A 26,059-nucleotide genomic window follows, 5' to 3' on the forward strand; every position below is an offset into this window, starting at 1 on the left:
AAGTATTTTTAAGTGACAAGGGCAGCATCATTTTTAGTTTGTTAAGAACTTCAAATATCTAGTCCCCAGAAGCAAGACGCATGGTGAGGAGTATCTAAGGCCTAACCGAGTTTTCAAAACAGTGCCCACATACACCGGACTTGTTGAACAAATTCAGATTTATTGAAAGTAAACATTTACATTGGCTACAATGTTAGAACTATTACAGAGCTGGATAAAAGAGGCTTAAGGAGCAATAGAAAGCAAGTGCAGTAAAAAGTGAACAGAGAAAATATTTGGCCTTAGTGGTCTTTTGGCGGTATTTACATTATGTACATATTGTCAAATATTTATAATAACTCTAAGGCACCGAAGGCTAAATAGCAGGTTGCAATACTGTTTTGTGCACAAAAGTCAAGAAATTTATTGTAAAGAAGGCTGCAGCGTTAAAGAAACTTAGGCATATCTCAATGTTTACATGAAGGAGTGGCTGCGTTTTCTTAAATCTCAAATGATACGTTAAATATTGGGCAGATTGAAGAAATTATTTTTAGAACATTAAATTATGTTGACTATGTAAATAAGCACTATTTTTTACTGACTTGCTGGTAAATGTGTAATGTAATCTATTCTTTGACACAGCTTTTTCACACTCATGGATGTGTTTTGTCTAAAAACTACTTGAAATTCCTCTCAACTACAAAAACTTATCCTAATATATCAGCGTGTATACAAAATTCCCAATAAAAACTTACTGGGTAATATACATCAAATTTATATATAATCTGACAAAAATTTAGCAGGCATTCAATGCCAGAACACTCGAATATTCAGTCTGCCATTCGGGCACAGCGGTCGGGTATTTCAATCCTTTAACTGTTTAGGGCGGGCAAGTCTTTGTGGCTTCAGGTGAGTGGACGTAAAATCGGCCCAGAGAGAAAACCAATCCTAAAGGGAACTAATTATTTTCAAATTTTGCAACTTGAAACCCCTTCACATAACTCAGTGGGTGATGACCATGTCATTCATCACTGGTGATTGAAATATTCGTGTTACCATATTGTCAAGAGGTAATTGACAACACAGATCCACCATGGTCTTGGCTGTTGAATTATTTGATGACTTCTATTTGTAACATTTTATTTGATCCTTATACTGGAAACCCAATTTATCTTAACAAACAGTCTATCATCTGTCTTGAGGTAGTGTTTGTTATAATGAAAAATTCAGCAGGATGACAGAATAACATCATAATATTTTTAAAATGTGCTTCAAGTGCCACCAGGAAATCCATATATTTAGATGGTAGACAGTCCAAAGTTGAACGGCCCTTCATGACATATTAAATCACTGATGACGTCATCCAGACTTTAACAAGGATGATGAGGTCTTCCTTAGAACTTTCTGAAACCCCATGCCCCAAGGCAAGTTACAGTATCATGGTATAAAGTACTGCTAAAATTCTTTCAGTGATTATAAAGATTCATAGACTTACATATTAAAAGTTTCCTTTCTGTTAGCTATGGGGAGAATAACTGAAGGGTTTCTTTTCTAAACTCAAATTTTTCAATGAGAAACATCCATAGTGTTAACAATAGCTTGGGTGAGTTTCTTATTCACATAGTATTTGGGAGTGAATTTAAGGATGTGGCACTCTTATATTTAAATTTAAAATTTAAAAACCACCTTCAAATCCAACATTTGACTGAGCTTTGCTGAGCAACAAAGTAAAAATCATTTTAGCATAACTCAATCTAAGGCACCGAAGTACCTTACCATAATGTATTCTAAAGCGCCGTTATATGTATATTATTACTTTTTTCTTCTCAAATGTTCAATCATTTTCTTCTCTTTTTAAATACAGTGGACAATGAAAGAGGACAAATTATTCATAGTGAAATGTTTACAAAGTCAGTAATGCACGAAAAAAAGTAGAACTAGTAAATTAAGACTCTTCTTCCTCTACTTCAAGAATTAAAATAAATGACTGCCTTTGCTCAGCTGGTTAATATTAAAGTGGTAATGGCTACATAATTAATAGAACTATTACAAAGCATCAGTGAACAGACTTCCAATGATTATAGAAGTACAATACAATATCACACGTCTGGAATCGTCAAATAAGTCAAAAGACAGTACCATGACAAGGTGACTGAATCAAGGCGTAAGAATCATGTTTAAGCGTCTAAATTTCAAGGACCTGCTTGGGTTTTGAAAGCATGATATGACTAATGGGTACTGAAATCAGATTCTTCAAAAATATAAAGCTAAGCATCAGTATACTATAGTATTCCCAATATCAAAAGTCCAATGAAAAGACTGGCTTTACTTTTAGAATACTGGCTTTAAAAGGCTTTGACAATTTCTCAAACTAAAATCTGTCATTCTGCATTGCAAAAACATTCAATTATCATTAGACGACATCTTATCATAAAAGATGTCTATTATCAGTAATACTTAGTGGACATTAAAACTATCAATTACTTCCTTTGCTCTGAAAGATGAATCTACATTTATTCTTAAGTTGACAGTAGAGGTTTGTAGTGTGATGGTTTTCTCTCCCCTAAATACTAAATAGTCTCCCTCGAGTCCTCCATGCTATCCTTCCAGCTCAGATTCTAATACTATACTCCTTAGAAACCACTCCACTGTTAAGTAAACCCCTGGTGGATTAGTGGTTTCTAAATTATGCTTGGAGGCACTATAGAGTGTTTTTGGAGGTGCCTCAGTGGTCCTAGTGGCCAAACACATGGGGTTTCAAGATTTAAGTTTCCAAATCCTGCTGTTACTTACTCATATTTATATCATATATACATGAATGTCCCACAAAATTAAGTTGAAAAAAGTAATTTTGTTGCTTTAAAATATTTTAAAATCACAGTAAAGGGATTTGAGAGACTTGGGGAGTCTTGGCAGAGAGAAGCAAGTAGTCCTCTTGTCCCAGGTAAAGTCTTCAAGTATCTGGTCACAGGACACTGAATAAGATGCTGTACTCTTGGCCCTATCATACCAGTATTATCCCTCAGTCTGGCCTTGAGTTCAGAGGCACAAGTCAAAACAGATCAATGTTTTAAGTGGATCCTATTACAATGATTAATATCCCAACCACTTCAGGTCTATTTTTGCAGAAATAAGTGGCATATCAATTATTTACAACATAAGAAAACAAACAATTAGTAAATGCTTCCTAAATAGCAAACCTTAACAATGTGTATGACCTTTGTTCCCACCTTTTATACCAAAGGAAATAAGCACAGAATTTATAACATTACACTTGCAAATGAGTGTACATTTTAATTTTTTTCTTTCTAAATAAATTAGATATGAGCCTTGATTCAGGGTTTGAATAGAATAGCAGACTTGCTAATTAAACTGCTCTCATGAATGGCCTTATTCCAAAAACATCTTGTAGGAAAATAAACACTGTCAATTAAAACTTGCAATGAATAAGAACTTAGGACCCAAAGAAAACAGAAATGATTTTGATGCACACATGACTCTCGAGAGAATGCTGAGAGCTGGTGTTACTGTTCTCTATAAACTCATTTATGTTCTTTTAATATAAAAGAAACTTCAAAGTTTGTCTTCTTTCTCAATATGAAAAAAAATAAGCAGAGGTATTAGATGAAAAAATATAAAAATGCTGGTGTGGTATAAATAAATGTAAAAAATGTTCCACTGTAGGAAATAAAAAAAAAAAATATATATATATATATAGTTTGCTTAAATTCTGAGGCCTTTCTTTTAAACACATTATCATTTGAATATAGATTTAGTCCTCCGGGGCATCTACGGTCCCCAAATTATAACATTATAAAGAGTTAAATTTTAACTGAGGGGAAAATTCTTTAAACAAATAGAAAACTTGTTTGCAAATATTTTCAGTGAATGAGCGGTGGTGAATTTGGCTCATATCTTGGTTTACGTCCAGAGAGAATATTATTTTCTTACTGAGTATTACTTTCTTTCCATTGAATGAGAACAGAATTGCGGAGATGCACCATCTCCGCTGCTGAAATACACATACGTGTACGTACACCCACATATGCACAAGCATACGTTCTGACGCATGAATCTATAGCATGTATAGTACATACTTTGGAGCAAAGCACTGCATCTAAGACCTAACTGCATGTGTATAAGGAAAAGTAACAGATTAGGAAACATCCCTCCCCAAAACATTCGAATGTTCATACCGCTAATTATATAGCACATCAGAATGTGCAAACAGTATACTTATTGCAAAGTATCGTATAGATTTAGAAGCCATTATAAAATGTTTTCAGTTCTATTTTGGTACCCTAAGATGTCGGTATACAATACCAAATCTCCAATTAAAGAGTTTAATATAAAAATATCAGCACAAAACTGTTTTTTCAAACTGTTTATTGTGTGAGCAACCCAAACTTCAGTTTAAGTGCTGTTGTAATTTTATTACTAGATTCCATAACCCTACAATTGATAAATTTTATACCATTTTAGGTATTTAATGAGATACTTAGAAATACTAAGAAAAAATCAGTATTCAAAGGGTTAATTTTGTTTATAATAACAATAAATTATTTTATCATCTTCTTCAGTTCAAAATCCAGCTTTGAACCCGAGGAAGGCTTTCAAATCACGTTAATTAAATGGTGGTCCTTTAACCAGTAGCAGTTTGATTACCAATTACTCGAAGGATCTCTTTGTGAATGCCTCCTTCTTGTGTGTTAATATTTGTGTCTCCCACTTGGCCATCTTCGTAGCTAAAACACAAGACACAGAAACATAAAACATTCTACTGTTAAACTCACCTTTGTACAAATTATTTTCATTAAATACAAATCTCTTTCAGATATCAAAAAAGAAAAAAAAAAAGAAAAAAGAAAAGAAAAGAAGAAGAAATGTTCAAAAACACCCTAAAGCATGCAAGGCATCTAAGACAGCTTAGAAATGCTATCTGATACCTGAAGTGCAGTCCAAGGGAATCAAGGGCAAGAGACAGCTGTTTCTCAGTCGTATTTAAGAGCACAGAAGAGTTCCCATGACTAACCACGTGATCAGTCTATGCTGTGCCCTGATGTGCCTGTTCCTTCTTAATTTTAACTTTTTAACCCCACATAAAGCATTGTCTGAGATACAGGAAACACCCCAGTGTCTTTGGCTCTGTGAACATTTTCCCATAACGGTTGTTATGTGAAGGCTGCTGAGAAAGCACACGCTGACTTCAGGTTTATGTTCCTTGGATTCCACTCCTACTTCAGTCATTTCTTTATTTTCTGATCAGTGACACTCTCAGAAAAATCGCTCTCCACCATTTCTCCTTTGCCATTCTTGCCTTCTAATTATTATTCTGTTGTAATCAGTGCTGCAGTTTTTTTAATCACTGGTTGCTCTATTTAGTCCGACTACAGCAATATTCTTATTTATGCTGGTACTACACATAAGGATGCAAGTCTGCTAAGTTAGCCAATCAATAGAAGTGAAAATATAACATTAAAGGACAGCAATTACTAAGTCCTTTAGAAAGAAAGAATTACATTTTAGATAATGATTCATTTCCTCAAATAAACTTACTTGGGCAATAAGAATTTCCCAAGAACGAATTTTTAAACTTCCATGATAATATTCAGAGTAGAATAGGTGATGAATTAATTTTACTTCATAAAAATGACTTCAAGACAGAAGCTTTAGAGAAGTGGTAATTACTTCAAAATAGATAACCAGGGGTGTAAGCATAGTGTCTCAAAGATTAATGTGTGCCCGTCTCTTCCTCAGCATACTTAAATTCTCCTGAAACAGCACAACACACAAAAATGAAATAGATGACATATAACAATGAGAACTTAGGTCCTTACATCATCAACTGCTTAAAAACCTAGTGATAACTGCATTTGTATCAAGTTTAAACTCCTAAGAAATGGCCCAAAGTTGCCTACTTGGTTAATTCTTACCGTGCAAATACACACACACGTGTGTATACATAAGGCACCCAAAGGTGAAATATTAAAAAAAAAGGAATGGGATCTGTGGTACAAAGCCCAGTTGTAACTACTTTCTCAGGAGATCAAACAGTAAGTGCTCCGTTACAAACAAGAGAATGTGTAAAGTGAAATGCTTGAGAATTACCCAGATCTAAATGGGTGTTTTGTAGCAAACTGTGTGAAGACATATTTTACTGGGCAAGTAAAATACGTTAGCCTGGTTTTTGTATAAATCCTGGCTACTCACTGGACCAAGGGTAAGCTCAGCCACCCATAACGCTGGCCAAGGCTTGGGAAGCAACCAGGCTCACAGGCTCGGCCCAAAGGGGATAATGGTGTTTTACCAACCCAATTGGGCTAGCGCCTCTAGGACACAGGTTATGGAAGGCAAAAGAGATGACAAAAATCAAATGAAGCAGACACAAAGAAAACCACAGTGCTTTGAGGGAGGTGGGAAGAGCGGCAGGTCTTAGAACTGTTTTGGTTCTAGACGGCCTCCCAATTTCAGATACCAGTCCACCATGTGTCTCCATCCTAAACTTCTTAATAGGTGTTTATGTCTGTTCTATCTTTTTGGCATTTTGGGTACAGTCAACACATCTCCTATGTCCTCTATACTTTGGATACAACATTGAATAAGATATTTTCGGCTTGAAAGATACCAGCCTACATATTACCAACTCTATTCTTTTCGATTTAAAGTTGACCTTGATTAAGGTTTGTCTGTAATGCATTATAACGTCTCAGTTTTCCCTCAACCCACTGCAATCATTCTTTAGCTCCTCCGACTCTACTGAGAAGTACTGACAGTGGTCACCGATGGCCTCCCAGCTGAGGAATTCAGAAGGCTGTATCCGCTACGTCTGCAGCATGTGTTACGGCTGACTGCCCTTTTTCTTAAAGCTATATCACTTCTTCCCTCCCTCGCTGGCCCTTTGATGATTAGTTCTCAGTCTCTCTCACTGCATTCTCTTCCCTGGCCTCCCGTTTCCACGCCGGTCTTATCCATGATTCGCTCCTCAGTGTTCTCTCTTTTTATGACGTGCAAACTCACTTCAGTTTAGTCTCTCCCACTGTCGTAACTATCAACCACATGCTGATTCCTAAAACTGTATCCCCAATCCTCACATCTTTCCCTGATTATAAGTTTCCTCCAGAAATCACAGAGGTGGTATATTCAAAACTGAACCAAACTTCTTAATTCAAAACCAACTACTCCTTTCTACTCTATCAATGTCTCAATTTGAAGTACCATCATCTACCCTCTCTACCAACAAGAAAACTTCCCTCATTCTTGGCTATTCCATGTGCCCAAATCCAACACATCATCAAGTTATGTTGCTTCCATTTATCTAGTTATCCCCATTTGCATCTTCTCTCCATCTGATACCGTCACCTTCGTTTAGGCCTTCATTATCGTTCATCTAAATGGGTGATTTTCAAGTTGCAGGTTGTGTACAGTTAGCGGGCTTTGAAATTAATTTAGGTTGTCCAGGCCAGCATTTTTCAATGAAATTAGAGTAGAGTAGGGCAGAGAGTACTGACTGAACCAGACAAAGTAAGACTGTTTTTTCCGAAGTCACAGTGTCAAACTCATTTCTTTTTGTAGGGAGAAACGCTCTGACCTAGACTACTGTGATGACATTGTAACTGATCCTTCTATCTCGACACTTATCCCCACCAACCCTCCTACAAGACTATTCTCTGCCCTGCTACAGTGATGCAAATGGCCTTGGCTTTACCTGCCCAACAAAATTCAGTGTCCCTGGCACGGCACGCCTGGGCCCTTCATAATCCAAACCTAAACCTCCTCTCTGGGCAAGACCCCTCCCTCCTCCCGCACTCTATTTCCCAGTCAAATGGAACCGTGTGCTACACCCAAGTATTATACACTCACTGACACTTAAAAAGCATCTGCAGTTAATGGAGAGGAGGTGAGACTCACATTCTTTAAAGAAACTATACTAATTTATAGAAAGAGCATAGAAGGAGAAGAGAACAGCGGGCAAGAGTGAGAGATTGAGATTGAAAGTATTAAGAAAAATGCTTCTTTTTCCATTGTCTATGAAGCCTGCAAGCAAGTACAACAGCTGTGGGCTGAAGGGTAAAATCAGTCAAAGGCATTCAGGTGTCAATCCATGAAGCATATACAATGATAAAGGTAAAACCTACTACCATCTGATTGGTCAACCAGCAGGGCTTAGATATATGAATTACTAGTGGCATTAGGACATTTATTACAATATAACATACAGACTATTTTGCAGCTATTTATTACTATTGCAGACTAAGCTGTTAATATAACACTGAAGCTCACTTACGTCCAGAAAGCAGCAAAATTAAAAAAAATAAATACAGCAAGAATGATGTCAGTAGGGAAATGATACACTTGACTGGGGTTTTCTGAAGAAGGAAAAATGAAATCATTTTTCAAACAAACCAATTTGCTTTAGAAGCTATGAGAGAGAAAATAAGACAATAGATGAAACTTAGCTATCTGGAGTTCTCTTTGGTATGTCAGGAAAATTCATGGACAAAAACAAATGTATTGACAACTTTTATTTTCAGAGTGATTATAGCAGCTCTGTGACCGTTTTAAGATCGGTACACTTACATTTGTTTTCTGACTCCCTAAATCTGGAACCCAGAAATGACAGCACTGTTTTTCATTAGCCACAGAGAGGAGAAATTCACTGCGAACTGAAGGATACCCAGCACTTCTCCAAAGATCCTATAAGAAATCTCATGCTGTAAGTGTACTGTCTGCTTCACGGCCCACGTATAAATCTCTTCATTAAGTCAGAACATCCAGTCTTTTGTCGTTGCTTTCATTCAAGATGTATTAAGTGTTTCTGCACAAGCTGTAAGGTTCCCGAACATGGACAGAATTTGCATTTTACTAGGGGAGATAACAGAGTTATGCAAACAACTGGAGGACAAGGCAGCCTGGGTGACCCAAAGAAAGGGCAAGCAGAACTCAGTGAAGACTGATACCGTGTCTGAGCAGGATGCTGGGAAGGGCCCCAGGGAAAAGCCCACAGCGCTAAGCCCGGAAAGACTGGCTAAAGCCTGAGCTGCTGAGAAAGCAAAGGCACAGCAGCGGGGAGAACAATTCCAAGCTTTTTTCAAGAAATGGCTCGGGTGATCATTTTATTCAATCAGTGGTCTGTGTGGGTCATTGCAGTCAGGTCAGATAGGCACTATGTGGTAGAAGGTCATCTTTTTGTTTGTTAATAACTACTGGCCTGTATGAACAAGGAATAATCAAACTCTCCTTTTGGAAAAATATGTGGTATAAATTGCATGATCTTATTAACCACAGTTAACTCTAAGTAGGAATATGATGGGTGACTGTCTCTCTTTCTGCTAACCTTTGATTTTAGTTTCTGTACATTGAACAGATATCACTAATGTAATAATGGTAATGTTTAAAAAATCTGGCACTGTAAAAAATAGATTAGGAGCAATGAAGAAATTAGAAGCACGGAAAATAACTAGCAATCTTTTGGTATGCTCTAGAGGAGAGAATGCCACCCGTGGAGACAAAGATGTTTACAGAAGAAAACTGAAAAGATGTACTTGGGAACGGATGACTAGTGAGCAAGGAAAAAGAAACTGAAAACTACAGCAATAACGGGTTCCACTTTGTACATAATGATTTTAAGGTATTGGTGGACTTTGGGGGACGAAATACCCAGCAGGCAGTTATAAAATGGGCATTTCATTCATTCCTACCTATCTGCCAAGCACTGTGCTAGGCGCGCAAACACAAATAAGGTGTGCAGTTCCCCCATCTCAAGAGGTGTGCTGCGTAAAGGAGAAGACAAAGCCTAAAAGAAGGACAATCCGGTAATAAAACATGCCCAGGCTATTACACAGTAACAAAAAGGAGCAGCAAAGCATCGAGGGACGTTTCTGGGAGGAGGGAGGACATACACCAAGCCTTAAGCGCGGGGTGGGAATCAGATCAACCCCACGAGGGAAGAAAACGGACGCGAGGATCCAAGAGGAATGGAGAAAGGAAAGCGCGAGAGCGCGGCGCCTGGAAACCCCAGCGCAGCGCAGGCTGCGGGCAGAAAGGGCGGGCGGTGAGGACCGCGGGGCCGCAGCGGGCGGTGAAGGAAGGACCGAGCACCGAGGGGCCAGCCGGTTCCCTCCGTAAAGGAGACTGGACGTCGTCCTGGGAGCAGCCAGCAGCTATCAAAGACTCCTGAGCAGGGGAGGGATGTGGCAGTTTCAGTCTTGGGAAGAGATCTGGGTTAGAGACAGAGAAACTGGATTCATCAGAGACGGGATAAAGCAAAGCTCCCGGATCGTATGAGCGTGAGGTCGCACAGCTCATGTCGGTGAGCCACGACTGAACGTCCTGTCTTCTAACTTCACAAGTAAGCTGTCTCCTCGCTACGTTCCCGCTCAAACACGGTGTATCTTCTGCAAAATCATGACGCAAGGTATCTCTCAGTTCACGTAATGGCCACTACACAGTTCTTATTTTATAAACGTTTCTTGTAGCTACACTTTTAGATATAGTTCAAACTTTGACCTAAAACAAAAGCCATACATATTCCAAAATATCTTCCTTTTTGCCTTTTCTTGTTGTTGCTCATTTGTTAAAAATTTAGTGACAAGCAACTATGCACCAGGTACCATGCAAGGTGGTGCAGGGCACACAGGACAGTAAAAAAAACAAGAGTAGAAGTCTTCCCTTCAGGAGTTCACAGCCTCGTGGGAGAGTCAGATACAATGAATACACTGAATTTTAAGTGGAAGTTCTGTTCTGAGCTGTAGGAATACTAGGAAGAGAGATTCATTTCCATTAGGAGCTTCATGGAAGAGGTGGTATCTGAGCTAGACCTTAAAAGGTAACATAGACTTTAGATAGGAATTCCTGGTATTTATTTAGCACTGAGATCTGCTTGACTCAAGAACCTGAAAATACCCCGCATCACTTTTCTGCGGATGGTCTGTTTTATTTGGTCCTTCCTGCTCCTCAATTTCTGAACTTCTTGAAATGTTTTGAGAAATATATACCTTAAATAGTCGTAACAGAGAAAATATGGAAACAATTCATTTGCAGATCTGCCTGCTCTAAATCAAAGAACCACTAAAGCATTAAACGTGCAGGTTGTAACATCAGATAAGCAAGATGCAAAAACCTGGTGGCGCTTCACCTTTCCTCGGTCCCAGACAGCTGAGGGAGAAGACACACTCCCACCTCTCCGAGTTTTCCCAATGGCAGTGGTGAGGGCAGTGCGGCCCGGGGTGCCCCTGGCACCAGACACACCTGCTCTGTCAACCTGCCAGATCACCCATCGCCTTCTCGTGGATTTTACTATTTATTCCCATTTACGGAAAATACCAATAGTAAGTCTTCCTCTCTAGCTTTAAAATCCCCATTTCACTGTGAAGTAACATTTTTGTTGTATATGACTGGAGCACGCTGTGTTTATGTGGCTCTCATATCCCCTGCTTAAGCCCGACTTCTGGCCCTTTTTAAAATAGCTGCCTTGCTTCTACATACTGACCTTAGTGCCTTTGGTCTCAAGGTCAGTAATGAAATCAAGCTCCAGCAACAATTCCTAGACACTCAAAACTGGCTGGAATCTGTTCTTAGCATCTGAATTATTACTTTTTGTCTGAAGCATTTCTAGCTGATTAAGTTTATTCATTTTTAGAATTTTCCAAAAAATTTTCAAACTTCTTATTCTCTCTCTTTTTTTTTCTTCTAACAGATATCTTCCTTTAAATTTTACTTTTAACTTTTTCTGGTACCCTGTTGCCTAAAGTTTCCCCCATTTTTCTCTCATTCTCTGTTATTGTTTACTTGTTAAGAAGAATGTAATTAGGATATTATATGACTGTTTTGTTTTTTTGTTTATTTACTTATTTATTTAAGCTCCTTCATTCTGGAAAGCAGATTAGCATAGAATTTATTGTAATTTTTAATATTTTCACTTAGTAACAGATTAAAAAAGGAGGCCTCACTAATTTATATTCTAGTCATCAGGCAAAACATGTAACTTTAGAGATCACGTATTGTGTGTAAAAAAAAAAAAAGAATAAAATAAGAACAGAAATTTGAGTTTCTGTCTGATTATGGTATATTTGTGATAACTCACTTCTTTCTCCTCAGTTTGCTCTCTTCCTGGATGTTACCATTCACTAGAGAAGCAGGTCACCAGTAAAACTCGTGTGACTGCATCTTTTATACAGGAAGAGACTGATGGCTCTAACTAGAATGCACAGCAATTAGTGAGTGGATTCTCCTTTTGATGTGTTTTGAATCTTATCAATTTTCCTTAATTAGTCCCTTCTCTCCTGCGGCTCTAACTAGAATGCACAGCAATTAGTGAGTGGATTCTCCTTTTGATGTGTTTTGAATCTTATCAATTTTCCTTAATTAGTCCCTTCTCTCCTGCAGTAGCGCAAAAAAGGGATGAAATCTCATTTGTGTTTATAAAGAAATGAAAATCATTCCCTTAACAGAATTTTTTCTTCTGCATTATTTGCAAAGTATCTGAGTATACTGAAAGTATTTTCTTCTCTTTTCTCCAGATAGTCTTTCCTCACTTTTTTTCTTATGAAATACAGACGCCTTTCTTTCCAGTCAACACACACCTACACATACCCGCACATATACCCCTACGGATTTAGTTTACAAATTAATTTATGTAAAACTTCAAAGAAATAATACCAGAAATGTTTCCTGCCTACTTCCATACCTAAAGTTGTTTATTTAGCTCAGCAAATTTGAACTTTAGCAAGACGCTAAAAGGAGCAGATTAACTGATTAACGACAGACGAAGGAAAGGACTCTGGAGTTCCTTTTCCGTGAAAATCTCCAGCTCACACAATGAAATAATTGTATGATCGGAGGCGTCTGTTGCAAGGCCAGTCTCCTCACAACGGATGGCAGTCAAGATGAGCAAGAAAGAAGAAGGGAAGACACATCCCGTGAGTGCCTCTCAGCGGACACCTGCGCTGCGCTGTAACCTCACCCTGAATCATACCCTCAGCCCGCAGCCGGCTGTCCTGGGAGCCGCCAGAGCCCCGCGCGCCCGGCTCCACCCCGCCTTCTGCCCCAGCAGGCCGACCCGCATGGGCTCAGGCAGGATGCTCCGCTGCCCTCTAGCGTCTGGTAGCGTCTGGCCCGTGGGGAGGGTGAGGTCAAGGTTCTGCTTGGTTCCAGCCCCACAAGGTCATCTTGGGATGCCTACATCTCTGAACGGAGGGCCGTGACTCCTTTCAAAGCTAATACACTAGAAATGGCTCTCCTACCAGGTTCTGACACCTGCTTCTTATTCTTATCTTTTTGGACCTGAGAACGTATAATAGCGATGGTGCTACTAGATCCAGGTTACTGTATTAGACCTATGATTTCCCTATAACCACACTTTTGTAAGGTATCTAATTGTGAATGATAGAAATTACCATGTTTCTCGAGGGCCAGTGGTTTCTTGTTGGGATGCTAACTGATACAGGTATATTGGTCTACTGTATCTATTGATGTTATATTGTATCTACTGGGGAAGCTCAGAGAGGTTATGCAGCTGGGCTAATGTCACCTCTAATCACTGGTGAGCCTAGACACAAACTGTCTGATCAAAAGCAGGGGGCTCTTTTCACTGTACTCACGGCTGCCTCGCCATTAAGAATGAAATCTATAGGTAGGTATATGTCTCATACTATGTAATCTATACTTTAATACGTATCTTAAACACCAAAGATCGACAAATACATGATATACAAATCTAGATCATAAGAAAGTCATAATTTTCAGACCATCCAAAAGAAAGCCAAGCAGTTCACAAAATCTTCACCGCCTGTCAAGTAAGCTAACAGGTTAAAGGCTGCAGATGAAGCACGCTGCAGCCACGCTATATACTGGAGTAATCATGATTCAGGCGTTTTGACACAGCTTACAAAACAAGTCAGTACACTTTTTCAGCTTCTTTTTAGAAAACTACATAAAAGCACAAAACAGATATACTCAACTCTTCCTTGAGGTCCTTTCTGTGACAGGACCGTGGATGAAGAAGGCTCAGGCACGGGAAAAAGTAGAGAATTAAGCAAAGGTGGGTAAAAATCAGACAGGTCTGCTGCACTCATTTATTTATTTAGGGATGGAAAGATACTGCTCTTGTATTTCAGCGCAGCTCTTATGCTACAGCTGTGTCCAAAAACCCACGTTAACACGCCTTGCAATGCCAGCCTGTGTCATATGGAAGGCAGATCGACTTTTTATAGGAACAAGACTTTCTCATTATTGTTTTCCTCGCTCCCGGTTCTAATACTTTTTTAAATCTATAAAGAGTACATGTGTACATTTATGTGTGTGTGTATGTCTATCTAGATACATATAAGATCTGTACGTGTGTGTATATATACTTACATACACATGTACACACACATACATACAGACAGTGGTTAAAGAGACCACGTTATTCTTCAACTCTTCTAAGCTGACAGCATTTAAACACTCCCGTTTTTCACAGCTTATTAAAATAAAAGAAAAACATTAAGCTGATGAGAAAAGGCCTGTCTGTTATATCTCGGCAGCTAGAGTGACCAAACAATAATATAATCACCTCTACCTCACTTATGGAGAAGACAGCAACACAGGATTTTAAGCCTTCACACTTACACAAAAAAGAATCGTGTGCAGACATGGTCCGTATTTGGGACGACCCATATCTCTCCATGTTTGTGCAGGTCAGGTGAGGTGATCACTGCAAAAGGAAGGTAAAATTAAAGAACTATTTTATTCGAAGTTACCATATCCCTTCCCTTGGAAATCTAAAAGCAAAAATGCATGCACAAATTAATATACGAGAAACGTTCCTTTCACCTTATTGAACTATCAGGAAATGTAAACAGAAACACTGAAATGCCAACTAACAATCTTATGTTTAGAATATGATTAGGATAACAATAGGAATGAAATCACTTTTGTGCTATGATGGCAAATAGGTCCTGACTTGGGGACTATGTAGAAGGCAACTTAGTGTCCTCTACAGCTGTCAAACGTTGAAAACTTAAAAGACAGTTAACAGTGGCTACTGAAACTCCCAACACAAGCAGGAAAAAATGAACTTTTAGCCAAAGTCAGAATTTAAAGCAAGAACAAAGGAAAGTATGTGATCCTGCAAATCGCCTATCAATTTTCTGTCCTAAGTTTAGTATAGAAGAGTAAGTTCAGTGTAGGAACAAGAAACACCTACTGGGTTATCTACTCAGCACTTGGTTCATCTTTCAGATTTTTCATGGTATTATACATTCAGAAACCAATGCAAAGAGGAAGGGGTATATTAACAAAAGCGATCAGCGACACTTGATCAGAAAGAGATAGTCACCATTCTGAAATACCTGCCAAGAATAAAATATAGTGCTGTTTGAATTCTTGCCAATTCTGCTCTTTGGTTTTAACCTGTAAGATCTCTGTTGAAAGCATTTTCCACTTGTGCCCTCAGAGGTGGTCATAAGGAATAAGCTTTCACCAGCCCATTATGAGCATTCTGCAAACATGCTTAAATTCTTAAATACAGGTAAGATAGAAAATTCAGGCTATGAGGACTGTAAAACTTTCAGCTTACCTTCACATAAGGCTATGCATTTTAAGTTACGGCTTTGCAGGAATTGGGATTGCTGTCCTTTTTTCTGTGACTAAATTCCAAAAGAATTTAAAAATTAGAGTGAAAATGGGACAGTCACTCAAGTGAAAAAAAAAGAATCATCATTAAAAAGGAATAGTCACTAAGACAGCTCCAGAGTTTTAAAAAAGGCCTATCTCGACCAGCAGCAATATCCTCGAATTCCCTTTCAATGTCAATCTATATTTGTTACATCACAATTTCTGTACATAATCATAACTAAATCATTCTCAAGAAAATAGGCAAACTAAAAAATACTAAATTAAAGTTCAATACCCTCACAACATAGAATTAGAACTCAAACTTATTTTTACTGGAAGCCTAGCATCTCTATTCAGAGGGAAACAAAATTAAACTTGCATGATCTTTTCAAACATTAAAATCAATTATTCTAGATCATCTAACGATCCAAAACCAATCCATTTTTATAGCATCATTAAGTCACAGAGGTTTCAGAAACATCTCATGTAGAAAATCTGGGGTTTTGTTCTTGTTTTCAGACACCAGACTAGCTATTCTCTTTTTTAAAAAAATCTAAAGTCACATTATTCATCAGATGGATTTTAATTTGTCCACAATGTCTGTTTTCCCTGAAACAACCAGGGATTTGCGCTGGCTTTTCTCTCTGCCTGGAACGTCCTTTCTCCCGGAGAGCCACAGGGCTTGTGCACTCACCGCCTACAGGCCTTCATTCAAACAGAGCCTTCTGAGCGCACCCTTTCCTGCCCACCCCATTTAACGTTCCTTCTAGTCTCCTCTCCCACCCCACAGCACCCACATCGCTTTTCCCTGAGTTCTCCACAGGATCACCACCGTTTACACTCTTTCTATCTAAATATACATTTAACTTATTTATATCCACTCAGTAGAATGCAGGTGCCAAAAGGATCTGTCTACCGTTGATTTTACCACTGTAGCCCAATACCTAGGAGGTGTCCAGCACTACAGTAGGAGCTCAATAAATGCGTGTTGAATATTTATTGAATAAAGACATCTGGGTTATTACATTTTTGGGTGAGTTTTGTTCCTGTATAAGTAATGACCACTTAAAATAATTCTGTAGATTTAAAAAGTCTCAGTATTTATCGAAGTCTTGCTGGCTAAGGGAGCGCTAGTTCACTCAGACGCAGTCAGCCGAGTGGCTACAACACCTGTGATGCGTTGCTGTTTTTACTGCTTGAAGCCGGCTCATCCTTGGCTGACACCTTCTGCTTCTTGTTCATCCCTAAAAGCATCAGCAAAATAATAAGTTAGGAACAAAGCTTGTTTGATGCAGCTCAAAACACAATCCATCTACGCGGCAAAGTTCCACTTTAGGCAAAAGCTTAACAGCATCAGGCCACAGACCATCACAAAGGCCCCTGAGTGGGCAGCTGCTGTGCCCTGGGCACAAGGGGTGGAAAGTCGGTGGGTTTTGGAAGTGCTGGTCAAGTTCCAAAGTAGAAAACACAGTTTGTTTTTCTCTGAATTGAAAAGAGGGATAGAACCGTTTCCTGTGTAAAATTGATATAATCAGAAAATTTTTAAAACTTGATTTTAAAAGGCTTTTAGGACCTAACTTTCATTCTTATCATCTGGTGACTAGAAGAAGAGAAGGGGTGGGGAATATGAACAATTTCAGAAAAATGTATTTATACTGCAACTTAACTTCCTGAATTATTGATATATGCTCAGTTCCTGGAGAATTTACTATTCCTCTTAATAAAGGAAAACTATTTAAGTCCTTTTCTCTATGATACAAGTCTTACTTACACTGTTAATGCCATGGCTTTTCACTGTGAAATATTTCAGATAAAACAGAACTAAAATTCCTATCTGTTTTATAATAGGTAGATTTGTAGCTATACTTTATTTAAAAATGCTCATCTACTATCCTGAAGTTGAGAAGCCTGTTTGTTTGTTGCTATTTCAATAAAAGGCTTAATGAAGATAGGAAAAGCCTATGGACCAAATTGCAAACGGCGTGGATGTAGGCATTTTCCAAGGCTGACATTCCCCCAGAGGTGCAGAAGTGGGTGGGGTCAAGCTGAGGAATGGGCAAGGATATTACATGCAGAAAGACTGTTCTGCTCTCTATCTCCTAGACCTGCAGCCCTCAAAACTTATTGTAGAGGTTCTTACATTTTTTTTTTCAGATCAAGGACACTTAAAGAATCGAATGAAAGCTATGGACCCTCTTTCCAGACAAACATTCACATAGACAAATTTCACATTCATTTGTGTACCCCCCACAAACCTTTCCATGAACTTACCTAAGGGAGCCCGTACACCAGTATAAGAAGCAGAAAATCACAGTACTTGATGATTTATTTTGTTTTCCTTATCTATGCTGAGGTTGTATTTATTTATTAAAATTGGTTTTACATTCCTTTTTTTAAATTGTGTTCTGTTTTAATACAATTTAGAGTCTGACTTAAGCTCATTTGAATCATCTTCCCTGTTCAACTATGTTATTTTATTTCCTATACTATCGTATTCTTCTGATATTTATTTTCCTAGTGTTATTTTGTCATATTGTATTTTCAAAGATCACTGAAGCAATATGCTCTTCTACAGTGTGACTCTGCCGCCCTTTCATCAGGAGATGGAGTCTCACTCCCCAGCCCTTGACTGTGCAGGGGCTTGGGACCGCTTTGACCAATACTGCATGTGGGAAGTGGCGCCACTGATGTTTGAGGCTGGGTCAGAACAGGCACACAGAGCCCACCTGGTTCTCTTAGGATACGTGCTCTGGAAAAGGTCGGGATGGAACACTGAGAAACCACTTGCTGAAAGAGCAAGAACTTGGGCAAAGGAATCAGACAGGTAAGCTTGGTTAATATTCTCCTAGTTGTTAGACCTCTCTAAGTCTCCTCTTCTATAACATAAGGATCTCAAGACTTACCATACAGGCACCATGTGAATGACATCTCCTGAAGTTGTTTAATGGAATCATGTCACCCCCCCCCGCCCAACACAAGCACGTGAGCAAAACCAACTACATACGCAGGTATATGACTACAAAAGCATTTAAAAGTCTAAAGGGAATGCACTGAACACTGGGATTATAGGAAAGGAGGAAAAAATTTCATTTGTTATTTTATATAATTCTGTGTAGTTTCAATTTCTTTACAATGGGCATAATTACTTTACATTTAAACAGAGTAAGTTTTTGTTCTAAAAAAAAAAACCATACTGATTATTGTGAAATATTCCAAACATTTTTACGTTCAAAGAAAAAAAATCACCCCAAATTTTACTACCTAAGGATTACAAATGCTAACAACTTGGTAATCATTCTTTCCATATTTTGAATTCACGAGGCTCCTCTTCAGCACATGCTTTCAAATTTACTCCAAAATATTTTTTTCAATCAATCTCACCAAAATATTAACAAGAAATTGTCAACAAATAGGATGGTTTTGCGGGTGTTTTTCTCATCCTAAGTTTTCCTCACTGCTTAAAACTTTTTTATGGGATATATAATAATCCAAAGATACAAAGTTGGCATGATATAGAATTACATTCAATGATAGTGGGTTAATTTGTACATAAACTTTTTGGTGCTCTACATAATACTTTGTACCTGCTATATTATCAATGTTTAATGTACATGGAATAAATGTAGAAAGCACTGAAACAAAATTAAAATTAACAAAGTAAAATTTAATTTTTTTTTTTTTTTTTGAAATTAACAAAACATATATTCCATCTTATACAATAGGGGAAGTATTATAAATTCATCTTGCTATGTGAGCTTTGTTTTCACTTCTGACATTTACCAAATGAATTTTATACAAACATATCAAGCGTCATTCACTTGATAAAAAAATTGTGCCCAGAATATATAACAACAACAAAAACCTCACAAATTTGAGGTTAGAAATGAAATACAAGCTTACCTGAGTAGCCAAATGATATGCTTGACATTGGACTAAGATAGATTCCACTTCCATACATTGCACCGTGGAGCTAAGACGGGAAGAGGTGGGAGAGGAAGTGGTCAGTCCATGGTTTTAAATGTTAATATTTCACAGGAAAAGACCATCGGTCTCTTGCTGGAACATTAGCTCTTCGAAAATGATAAAGCCCGTATTCCAAGGTCTAATTTAAAAAGAGTACTAATATCCTTGTCCTTAAAATTCAGAGCGCATTGATATATGGAAAATGACAGCCAGAGAAAAAAATCCTTGGTAAAGATTTTCCACCCTGCCGACGACAAAGGGAGTCACCTAGTATAACGTACTGGAGTAGGCTCTTATGTTAATGACTCTAAAATACCAAAAATAAAACTGGCTGAAACACGTGACAGAAGGTGGATGAGGACTCACCTGCTCGTATATCAACAAGATATCCTGTTCAGATTTTCTTTATACAACACTGTCGTCCCATTTTGAGCCTCCTCTAAATTGTTTAAGGTACAGAGAATTCCATTAACTGCAGCTCTTCAACTGGTCTACTACTCAGAACAATTAAAATCCCCTCGTATCATCTTTCTCTAGGGCCCTTATGCCCTGTTTAGTATGCACCAAATATTACTTCAATAAATGTGTACTTATGGACATTTGTATTTGACTGGATCATCCCAATTGTCATCAGAGTACGCAATCTCGCACAGGTGAAAGCTCTTTGGTGTCCAGTCTCCACTTTGCTTATTCCTAGCCCTACATTTTCCTCTGTTAAAGTATTCACACTGAGGGGGTGCCCAAGAAACTTGTGTTGGGTTAGCAGAGAGAATTCGTGTAAGGTTTAACTTTTTTTGTGATAGTTTTTTCCGACCTACGTTTAAAGTGATTTTACTATTTTCTCATAGGGAAACAGTTTTCTTTTCATCCCTATATTGTGTATAGGTCAATGTTGCTTGACTTATTTTGTGAAAAAGAAGATTACATATGCCCATTAGAGAGTCCATGTAATTTTTTAAAGCTCACACGCTTCACCTTTTTGCAAGTAAAAGCACACCAGGACTGCTTACTGAGCTCCAACACTGAAGAACAACGAGGTCTCGTCAGAGCAATCAGAAACTTTACCTGCAGTCGTGTATTAGAAGCAACCACCAGACCATTCCTCAGGATGGAGTGCCAGTTTTCAATGTGCGAGCCACTAAAACAAAGGGGAGGGGAAGGGAAAAGCACAATCAGAAATCAGTGACCTCTGAACGGAGTCATCACATATCAAGTCGTGGTGCCCGCTCAGAGTTCTGAGTTTCCTACTCAAGTATCACACCGTGGACTGTTCGGTGCTAAGAGCCAGCTCCGAAAAGGGGCTGCCTGCCTCCCACCCATCTGCGGACGACGGAGCAGGGGACACACCCGCTCAACATGAAGCCACACTCACTGAAACGCGAAGGTGCTTCCGAAGAGCTTCTTGGCAGCTCTGAAGTTGGATTCTTTGGCTGGGGGGCTGCTGAGGAGGAGGAACTGGTGCGGCGTGTGCATGAACTTCAGCTGCTGCCATTTCAAATAAGCACACAGGAAAGCACGTCAAATGTAACACTCCATCAGGTTGATGACAAGCTCAAACTTTACTGGTCTAAGAATGACCTAGCTTCAAACCATAATAATTTATTTTAACAGGATCATTCATGTAACAAAAACCCTGTATAAGTGATAAATCACACGGAATTGCTGACATGAAGGATAATTCTTTAGGCTAATGGAAAAGGAACAGGAGACAGACAAGCCAAAGTCATTTATATTTAGCTTTGGAATATGCTACGTAATCACATTCAAGCAGATCTGCCTTCCTAATTACATTTCTTTTTGAGACTTTTATTATTGAAATTCCCTAAGTATCCACTAGTTATTCAACTGGGGAAATATCTGAGTTTGCTAAGCAGAAAAGTTAGTTCAAGACTTTAAAACTGCGAACATTATCATCATGCTTTGTTTGCATATATTTATAAAATTAGAAATTGCCTACATTCAAATTATGGTTTACCCCTTTATTCACGGAAAAAATTAAAACGAAATCTTTTCAATTAGTTGCTTAACAAAATTTTCTAATTGTGGCCCTTTCACCTAAGAATATATGTACTTATATAGGAATCCAATATATAGGAATCTCATAGTTTATTAATAGAGTTTCATAGACAGGAGAGCTGAGATTTTGGATACTGTTCCTAGGTGAAGATCAAAACTGAAATCAGAGTCCATTAGCTTTTTCTTTATTTTGTGAGCGTATTAGGCCGATAAGTAAGATATCTGGAAGCAATATCTGCTCCAATATAGAAAAGTAAAGCTGTGCCAGCCTTCAACTGACAATGATAGAAAGCACATTACCTTTTTTCTGGTCAATCTCTAGATAATGTTCTTTCTATCACATGTGGAAAAACTAAATGATTTCATATTGACTCGTTTACTTAAAAGATCAGGGCAGCAGCCTGAAATTGAACTTGATTTCTTGGAGAAGCTTAGAGCTGAGGCACACATGGTCATTTCAAACTGAAGAATCAGGCTTGGCCTGAGTTTACTTCAATTTCCTGGAGAGGCTGCCTAAAAAATCACAGGGGTCAGTTCTCCCAACTAATAAGTATTCCTCCCATTTCTGGATGTATATATGAAAAAACAACTTACCCTGTTCACTGGCAGTTTCACAATATGTGACCTATTACTTGAAATAACCCTGAAATTAATTAAGATAATCAATCCATCAGTCACAAATGTATGTCACATATATTTAAAGTTCTTTTCCCCCTCAGCTGGCAAGTGATTAAAACTTATTTTTGCTGTGACATAAAATAAATTGAGTAATAATTTTATTTAATTACATCATTTTGCTTTGCTTCCTGAAACAATTTAAAGAGCTGATGTAATAAAAAAGATAACATTTTAATCTGAGAAAACAGAAGTAGCTCTTTAAAACCTAAGAGATACAATTTTTAATAACCATAACCTTAGATACCAGCAAAGCAAACATTTACGAATACGCTTTCAAATAATGATGACCTAAATACAGAGATTAGAAGCTGATGCGTACATCTGCTTCCTCTGCTCCTCCTTAAGCTAAGAATGAGTTTTTATAGAGATTTTTTTTTCCTTTCTTTAAGTATTTGAGGGTCTTTGTGCTGATACACACAATGGTTTATATACAAACTGTTATTAACCATATGTAGACGATGAAGTTGAAAAAACATAAAAACTTCAGGTATCTGAAATAACTAACTGCTTTATGCTTTTCAGTATAGAACATAACTAAAAAAAACTGTAAAACATGTTGGTAAATTTTCTTCTGCTTGAAAGAAGAGTGAAGGATATCACAAATAATTAAAAGTGAACAATCAGGCTGACTTCTGGGGAAAAAAGAGAGAGACTGAATGTTTGAGATTTTTGCCTTCATTTCTAATACAACTTAATGTGAGCATTTAAAAGGTTAACATAAAAACTATGTGTTATTTTACTCGATTTGTCAGAATTTTACTAATAGGTTATAAAAGGTACAAAGAAGAAAGACTTCTAAAACCTAGGTCTGTCATGGTTTTACTAGACTAAATACACGTGTTTCGTAAGGTTCTGCCTCAGCAGAAGGTAAGTAATTAGAATCCTGAGGAGTCCGAGCCTGTCTCCTTTGCCCATCTTTACATATTTTTTAAAAACTTCCTGGTTGTAGCATGGAACAAGTACTCATTCAGACCAATCTCTTATAATCTTTACATTTCTGTGACTGCATGATAATCGCGGTAAATTCCACAGTCTTTGAGCTGTCAGTGATTTCAAAGAGACGTACCTAAAACCCCCATAGGTACAGTGAGGAGATACTATTGTTTTCTTTTTGCAGATGAGAAACCAGCGGGCAAATTATTTGAAGTAAGTGTTGTAGAGCAAGGTGAGTTCTCAACCCAGCTCTCAACTATTCTTAGCCTAACCGTTCTTGTAGGGTCCGTGCTGGACTAACGCTGTGTCCCTCACCCGACTTCCTCTGAAACAGTACATCATCTGCAGTCATCAGACAAAGAATTTATCCAATTTAAATCTTCTTTGTTAACGAGTAAATTATAAAACACGTACATTTTAGAAAGATTTTCAATAAGTGTTCGAAATGGTTCTATCCCTTAGTTAACTAGAAAATTAAATGAGCCAAAATGGCTTCACCATGTAATGCAACCAATCAAAATTTTAAAAACTATAGATTACACAGGGCTGTCAACTGCACGGCATATCCGTGCCGTGCACATGACAGCAGTTTCTCCCCGTGTGATGTACAAGTTTTAATTAAAGTGAGAGTCATTAAGGACTCTTGGGCTGTAAAATCACCAGGCCTCATAGGCTTGTTAGAACTGGAGCATTGCAGGTCTTGCAAAATAGGCTTTTTTTTTTTTTCCCCTTAAAGCGGGCAGTAGGAAACGATGCTATTTTCATTAAGAGGAAAACTAAATTTTATACCATTGCAGTAAGGGATGAGCAAGGGGGTCTTGTTTATCCATCTGCTTCTTGATTTCCAGATATGGTGCCTGAAAAAAAAAGTCATTATACTTCTTAGTTTTTCTTAAAAATTCCTTTTTCTTTTTCTTGTTTTGCAAAGGGAAAATCAGATTGAACAGGTATGCCTAACTCAGTTAAACTTGAAGACTTGTGGCTGTGACGTGATAACGGCAACCATTACCCTAGCTGCTTCTCCCCAAGAGGATATGAACTCCGACCTTCCATGCAGCACAAAGGACTTGCTGAAATATTTTGAAAAGAGGCTTAATCAAAATTTAGCCTGACTTCCATACACGAGGCCAAGTCCCTAGACCACTGCTGAGTCTTTGCTCAAGAAAACCCAATGCTGCCAAAACACAAAAGGTACCAAGCCACACTGCTAACCTTTCAGTGATTCTCTTCTTATACCCCCTGAAATCTCCCACTTCCCCAGAGTGCCCCTATTTTCACTTCTCCGTAGCCCCTTTTTGTTCCCTCTCTGTTTTCACTTTAAAAACCTCGGTCACCTTGTCTTACTCGGAGGTGATCTCAGCTCACACTGCAAGTCTCTCTCTACTGCAGTCCTGGAATAAATCTGTCTTGCCACCTTTATTAAGTGTCTGGTTTCTCTTTGACATTTTTAACTTTCAACTAACATTAAAGCAAAACTTGTAGTAGCTGCTACTCCTGCTCGTGTCTGAGGGTACTGACTTCAGGTACATCTTTACATGAGAAAATTGGACAAAATTCACATAAGAAGAAGACCCCTTCTTTTAAAAGTATTGGAGGAATTCACCCAGACAATTAACCTTTTCATAGAACGAAAGGCAATCTGTCTGTGACAATTTAGGTCTATCAATAGGGCAGTACATTTTAAAAAATAGGCCAGTATAATGCTATATTTATTTGGAGAGGTTTAAAGGATTTGATGGGCTAGAACCTGACAGCATCCCTATGAAGTGAACACTGAAGGAGAATGCAGCATTACTATTTTTCATCTTGGCAGTGAAGACACTGAGGCATCAAGCAATGAAGCAACTTGCCCAAGGTCGCAGGCCACGTCACTGATGAGCAAGCTGTGCCACACGGGCCACCGACTTCCCAAGCGGACCCTCAGCCACCTCATCTCCACTGCCTCTCATTCAACTGGCTTGCACATGACCCAGAATAAAGGAAGCAATTCTTGGCAGAGAGCTGATCCCAGAGTCAGAGTTTGTAGCTATTTTTAAATCCAAAAATGATCTGGACCTACAGTATAGTATAAATATCCTATACCATAGTCTCTGGTGACTGAAAATGTTTAATCGTGTGTAAGGTACTACAATAGGTTCTCTTTTCCCCCTAAGCGGGAATACATTTGTTGTTTTCTTTTCCTTATACAAATAATAAATATTTGTTTATAAAACGAATTCAGATAATGTAGAAATGGCATTAAAAAAACAGCTGGAAAGAATAATGGCTTTTAAGCAAATAATATAACTTGTGAATCAAAGGATCTCTTGTTTACCATTGTCTGACACATACTATTTGTTGAATGAATGAATGAGTATTTGACCTGATGAATAAGTAACTATCAAAAGAACCAAGAGTCAAACTCGGGAATGTGAAAACGTACTTTGGGAGCACACCTGCAAGTGGAGTAGATGTGATGGTGGGGGGAGAGGGTGTGTGGCACAGAAGCTTTGTGGGCCCCAAGACTGCAGAAATCACTATTCCCTCCCCAGAGAAAGGCAATGGCTCAGAGTAATACTTATCATAAACCTGCAAAGGCCTCTAGGGCGGTGCAAACCTTGAAACCGCCATACGCAAACTGAACCCACGTGTGCTGTTGTCAATTACAGATTATTAATTTCTACTTACAATGATGAGTTTTAAACCTTTCTCCGAGTCTTTGGCAGTGGAAAGGCCTCAATAATTCAATAAGATGTGTTTTTCCAAGTGCTGGACTATAGCCCAGTGATATATTAGGCTTTCATAATAAACCCTGATCTGTGCTCCTCAAACTCTCCCACCAAAGCTTCCCTAATGGACAAAAATACAAACTGATACTCTCAAGGGGTCTGGTGTCTTCCAAAGTTGTTTTGAGATC

General features: G+C 38.3%; 1 protein-coding gene across 3 annotated transcripts in view; it reads right to left on the bottom strand.

Annotated features, from left to right (window-relative positions):
- Positions 1–4,348: 4,348 nt before the first annotated feature.
- PARP8 (poly(ADP-ribose) polymerase family member 8) overlaps positions 4,349–26,059 on the bottom strand; it is a 167,484-nt gene continuing 145,773 nt past the window's right edge. Inside the window, exons 19-27 of one of the 3 annotated variants that reach the window (XM_057743761.1) lie at positions 23,953–24,020; positions 22,147–22,195; positions 20,909–21,021; positions 20,602–20,674; positions 19,474–19,543; positions 16,744–16,817; positions 15,536–15,605; positions 14,587–14,671; positions 4,349–4,724 (exon numbers count right to left, since the gene is read on the bottom strand). In XM_057743761.1, the coding sequence (XP_057599744.1) occupies positions 4,622–4,724; positions 14,587–14,671; positions 15,536–15,605; positions 16,744–16,817; positions 19,474–19,543; positions 20,602–20,674; positions 20,909–21,021; positions 22,147–22,195; positions 23,953–24,020 (705 nt within the window). In that variant the 3' untranslated portion in view covers positions 4,349–4,621. The other 2 variants (XM_057743760.1, XM_057743763.1) reach the window with 2 other exon arrangements.

The sequence above is a fragment of the Hippopotamus amphibius genome, chromosome 1 (genome assembly GCF_030028045.1).
Source record: "Hippopotamus amphibius kiboko isolate mHipAmp2 chromosome 1, mHipAmp2.hap2, whole genome shotgun sequence".
In the NCBI taxonomy this organism is placed as follows: Eukaryota; Metazoa; Chordata; class Mammalia; order Artiodactyla; family Hippopotamidae; genus Hippopotamus; species Hippopotamus amphibius.